Below are 6,076 nucleotides of genomic sequence, written 5' to 3'. Positions count from 1 at the left end.
TATCTTTACATTTCGAAGGTTTCTGAACGTTTTGGCATATCTTAGAAAAAATGGATGTATATTACATATATACATCCATTTTTGTGTGCGGATACAAAGTTTCGTCGACGATTTCGGGAACACAGTTCAACCGATTTGAATAATTAAAAAAACATTTGATTCGTATTGATAAGGAGTAGTGCTAATTAGTTTACTATTTAGTTGCAGATTAGTTTCATCTCTATGCAGCTAAAGCAGTGCGATTGCTTTGAAAAAAAGAACAAAATTTCCAAAATATATCAAAATAAATAAAAAACATTTTTTTTAGATTTTTTCCAAAACAGTCATTTATTTCAAAAATGTAAAATTTCACAAAAATCTATTTTTTGTTTTTTCAAAGTTAAAAAAAAATCTTTTTTTAGAAAAATAATTTTTGGTACGAGAAGTTTTAGCAATTTGTCTGGAGGCACGATACCATACGCCACTAGTTTGATACTTTATAAAAATCATAGAATTATGACAAGGAAATGTGTGTTTTGCGCTTTATTAATTATTTATTATTAATTTTAATAGAAAAATCCTCGGTCTAGTTCTATTAGCTCTCTGATTATTCAACGTTATATTAATTTTATAACACGTGCTTTTGTACCGTCACCAATACTGAGGCAATTCGATAGCACGCTGAATTCATGTGCAACGAATCTATTGACGCTCAAAAGCCCGGAGCCCGCGTAACGTACAAATACCTTCGTACAACAAAAAACATATGGTAGTTCCCGCCGCGCTTTTCTAGAACACGACATCCCCTCTGACGCGCGCGCTTACGGTCATTGAGGGACAAAACGAGGCCGAAGACCGAAAAATAAATATACAGTAGAATCCGCTTAGTATGACATCGAAGGAACACAGAAATCTTGTCATACTAAGCGGTCGTCATACAAAGCGTACTGAAGAAAAACTATTTTATTATGTAAATATGTTACGTGTTTCAGTAATTTAACAGAAAAGTGTATACATACATTTTAAATAATAATAAAAATACACATAATAAATTTTAATATAAAATAAAATTGACATAGGGTAGGGCGGAGCACAAAGGTCCAATTTATCTTTCAGTAATAAATAGATAGAATAGAAGATACCAATTTTATGGGATTTTTTTTACAAAAATAGCACAGCATATTTCAATGATCTATTGGTGATATTCAAAATTACTCTCCCTCCTCCATCAAACATCACGTATATTTTTAGTTTTGAAAAAAATTGTACTTTTTTTATTTATTTTTTTGAAAATGTTTAGATTTTTTTAAACTAATTCAGGTAAAAAAAGTACTCGTGATATCTTACTATACTCCTCCCTTTCCCACGTGATATTTCGTGATCTAGTACAATAGACACGACAGTCTAGACAAAAATATTCATCAGGAGAGCCGGAATATCAATTTATTTAATTTATCTCTTATAAAATTGCATTCTTTAAACTTAATTTACTTTTTTGTTTACTATTTTTTATTGTTCACATCTTTGCTAAAATAAAGGTTCAGTTGGTTCTTTTTATCGCACCCACAGCAAAGTCGTAAGAATCAAGGTGGCTGGTTATACATCAAATATTGTTAAAAAAAATCACATTCTATTTATTTTTGAGTTATCCGTGGTATATATATATATAAATATATATTATATTATATAGAAAATTTCTTTATTTATAATTTCTCATGATTGTTGAAGTGCTAAAATAATTAACTCTATTACTCTTATGAATTGGAAATATAACGTTGAATTCACGAGATTATTAAAAATTAAGATATTATCTTAATATAAATGAGCACAAACAATTATTAGTTTTGTATTTCAATTATTACAAATTGAAATACTTAAATTATTTTAATTTCATTAGATAGGATTCAAAATTCGATAAAATTTTTTTACGGTACTGAGGAAAAAATTATTTAATTTTTGATTTGAAAAAGTATTTAATGTTCGAATATATCAATACTTTCTATAATGTTATTTTTACTGCCAATGCATAACAGTCACAAACTGTTATGCAATGGCCTAACCCACAAACTTTGTCACAGTTTGTGGGTTAATCATTTTTTTAAATTAAATTTTTTTATATCCTTGAAAATAGCAATCAAGATACAGTGAAATCTTACAAGCATCAAAAGAGAGAGAAAAAAGTTAGATTAGAAGAAAAAATAATAATTTAGAGAGAAATCTAGCGTTTCATATGCAATAGTAAATTAATAATATAACAGTATCTACATTAATTTATTCAAATTATATATTTGCTTTTCATGTTTTCTTTTTTTTTGTTATAAAAGGAATTTTATTCTCTTTATTATTTTATGTCATAAAATGTAAATTATTAAGTATGGTGAAGGCTATAAAACATTGCTTAGATTACTATTAGTATTATATAATACTAGATATATCTTAATCTCTATGAATGACTTGTTATAAAATTATTAAGATAGAAGTATTATTTTTATAGTACTACAAAAATTTTCTTCTTGATTATTTAAACTGATTGTACTAAAAATACTTAGTTAATAAATTTAATTATGACGTTGTATTTAAACTAAACTAAGATTAAACGAAGAAAATTATTACAACTTCTTAGCAAAAATCTGGAAAAATTCAGTTAATAACTATAAAACATGTATTTTTAAATTAATATTTCCTTATGTAATAATAATAAAAAAAACTTTTCAGGTTTATTCATAATTATTAATCGCAAAATAATATCATACTATATTTAGTAGCTGGTCATAGCTTTAGGTATTTATGAAAAAAAGTGCAAGAAGCATATATAATTCAATATTTGCCATTTTTCTCTTCTTTATAGAGTGTAATCAATCTTCAATAAAACGAAATTTTTCTTTATAATCCAGCTCTTTATTTTTTCTTGACATTCCCTGCTTCCTTCCCGACAGACCCCTAAAGGTACCCCGCGTATGTGAAGGTAATCAAACTGAAATGCACGTACACAACTATAGAGGTACCAACGAACATATCGCCGATATATAATTCAATATATTTTCAAACTCGCCCCACTACTGCGCGATTTTCAATACCCTTATATATCAAAATAGGCGGGGTTTTCCCTGTTTTGTCGCGCGCGCACGTACTATTTTTCGCAAACCTTAGTTCACTTACCGCTCTCGTTAAGGGTAGACGTGTCCAGTTCAAGGTAACTCAGTGAAAGGATTAATTAAAAATTTACGTGAGTTAGCCATGGCTACAATAGGTGTTGTGACTTATGCACCTCATGTGAAATTAGTGTTGACCAATAACAACAATCAGAATTTGACCACTATAGATCCTAAACCCCTTGCCAAGCATGACATTTTGATAGTACGAAAACCACAGAAATTTGATAATGAAAACAGTGAAAATCAACCCGATTTGCTCAGGGCTAGGAAGAAGTCGAAGTTGAGGGATAATAAATCCTCATCGGCTCTTCCTAACGCTGTGGCAAGAAGAAATGCCAGGGAACGTAATAGAGTTAAACAAGTGAATAACGGATTTGCAATGTTGCGCCAACATATTCCTTGTGAAGTAGCTGCTGCTTTTGAATCAGCATCTGGTCACAAATCAGGTACAGGATCTAAAAAACTCAGTAAAGTTGATACTTTACGAATGGCAGTGGAATACATCAGAGCTCTAGAAGATTTACTGGCACTTACAGACGGTACGGAGTCCATAACCTCCCAAAACACCACTTCATTTTCCCTTCCTGATGACCAAATTTCGTTGTCACTGTCAGACGCATCTACACCACAACAATATGAGACTTTCAGGGTTCTTCCTCCATTATTTGACGAAGATCAAGAAAATCAGATACCTCTAAATGATGATGAGTTGATGCAAAGTGATGATCAGTTTTTGGATTACCAACAAGAAGTAGCAAGAGTTTATGGCAGTCTTTTGAGTGTCAAACGAGAAGTTGATGATGAAAATGTCATGGATAGCCAAACTGGCGAAGGAGTAATTGACGTAATGGCTTGGTGGGAACTTCAACAGAAAATGTCAGGTGTTGTGAGTACATGAAGAAGTTTTTTAAAATTAAATTTGATGACAATATTCCAACAACTAAATATATTTCAGTACTCAATTTTCTTTATATTTTCATTATTCATTTAATTATATTTTTATGTAGAGGCTTATTTAATATTTAAAAAATATCCATGCTTGATTTTAATTTATATTTGAGTTACCATTTCAAAAGTTATAAGTGTTGTGAATAGTTCTTCAAAATTTAATTTTAAAAAATATATTTTAATAGAAGTAATCAAATGAATTTAATAGTCGTTTAACATTGAATTTAATAAATTAAACTTTTTATGCCATATATAACATTTTGGTTAAGTTGACACAAAGGACCAAAAGTGTCGGTTGTAAATTTGTAAATTAATATAAAAATAATTATAATTATAGATAATATTGAGATTCTAGTAGATGAAGATATGATGAATATTTTGCTCGTTTAAGCTGACAGAAAAATTGAATGCTTCTAAAATTATAAAATAAATTAAAAATTTGAAACCTTAAAGTTTATTTTTTCAAATTATTATATTATTGTTTTATAGATTTGATTTGAATCGAAAAATATATTCAAGCAAAATATTTTATTTATATCTTCGTCTTAGAATGTGTTACTGCCAGTTTAACTGCACTGCCTTATGTGTACTGATTTATTTATTAATATTTTATTAAGATTATTATTTTTTAATAATAATTTTTTTCTAAATAAACAGTTAAGCACATATAATTATAGAACTTTTAGAAAATCAAATATGTATGAAATACGCTTAAAGACTTTCGAATTTTGAATTATGAAGAAAAAGTAAAAATTGGAAAGTATTTATTTATTTATTTATTGTGGTGAAGGTATTTATTTGAAAAATTAATTATATTATTTATTTTTGTGTATGATTTCATTTTATTGGGAAAATTGTCTAAGCTTTGTTCTTTTGTTTTGCAACACATATGTGCCTTAAAATCTAATAATTAACAATTACGTCAATTATATGATATTTATAAAATATGATTAATTGAAAGAAATTACGAGGCGTTAAATTACAATACAAAAGAACAGACCAAGAAAAAATGTATATGTAGTTTAATATTATTATTTTACTAGAGCTAATTTTAAGTATGTAATCATAGTTTGGTATAAGACTTTTTAATATACCTAGATTTTAAAATAGCGATACCAAATTACTGATAAGTATTTAAGTTCTGAAAATATGTTTCTGGGCTGTTTATGAATATTGTTGGAAATGAACAAGGTCAACAAGTTTTGCATATATATACAATAATTTTCATATGATAATATTTTTGATGCAGTATAAAATATCAGAACTACATTAACTTACAAATTTGTATTCAACTTTTTTATCTACTTCTCAAAAATCTGTTTCTCTTATGTTTTCTATAGTTTCAAAATCTTCTAGAAGTAACAATAGTTCTAAGTAAATAATTAAACAACCCAGAATATTCAAACTTATTATTTTATTTCATATTATTTTTTTGGATTAAATTTTTGATGCCATTTAAATTTATGATTGATTAAGTATACTAATTTTTAATAGATCACGATGTTTGTCTATAAAATAGTGATAAGCGAAGACTGTGCAATTGTATATATTGTTAAGTAGTTTGGTAATCGAAATTTATAATAAATTATTTGTACATATTTATTTATAGTGAAATATATTCTATTTGATCAAATAAATTGATTTATATTATTAATAAATATTATGCAAATTTATTTTTATATGGAATTTTTCATCTGAAATTTGAGAAGTTTGGTATTGTATGAAGATTTTGAAATAATTTCAGATTTGCAGAATCAAATCAAGCTATTGACTTATAATAATAATGTAAAATAATGTTTAATAACTAATAATTAGCAAAAAGTACTGTATTGATTGATTCGATGATGATTGATTTAGATGATAAATCAATCAAAATGATATTACAAGAACATGTTTTACTTAAATGCCTAAAATTCAGAAGACCTTCGATCGCTATATCATAATTAAAAATCGTCAATTACTTTAAATTGGCGTAAATTTATGACTCTTGTAAA

The 6,076-nt window shown here is 27.0% G+C and overlaps 1 protein-coding gene across 1 annotated transcript; it reads left to right on the top strand.

Moving 5' to 3' along the window:
• The first annotated feature begins 3,216 nt into the window (after nucleotides 1-3,216).
• On the top strand, nucleotides 3,217-4,032 carry LOC113373795 (achaete-scute complex protein T8-like). The gene has a single exon (XM_026614070.1). The coding sequence runs from the start codon at nucleotides 3,217-3,219 to the stop codon at nucleotides 4,030-4,032; it is 816 nt and encodes a 271-aa protein (XP_026469855.1).
• Nucleotides 4,033-6,076: the final 2,044 nt, after the last annotated feature.

This window comes from Ctenocephalides felis, unplaced genomic scaffold (assembly GCF_003426905.1).
Source record: "Ctenocephalides felis isolate EL2017-DRISC unplaced genomic scaffold, ASM342690v1 CF-g0.4_SCAFFOLD_01604, whole genome shotgun sequence".
Lineage (NCBI taxonomy): Eukaryota > Metazoa > Arthropoda > Insecta > Siphonaptera > Pulicidae > Ctenocephalides > Ctenocephalides felis.
Note: the sequence above shows the minus strand (reverse complement) of the source record. Positions and strands in the feature narration are given on the sequence as shown.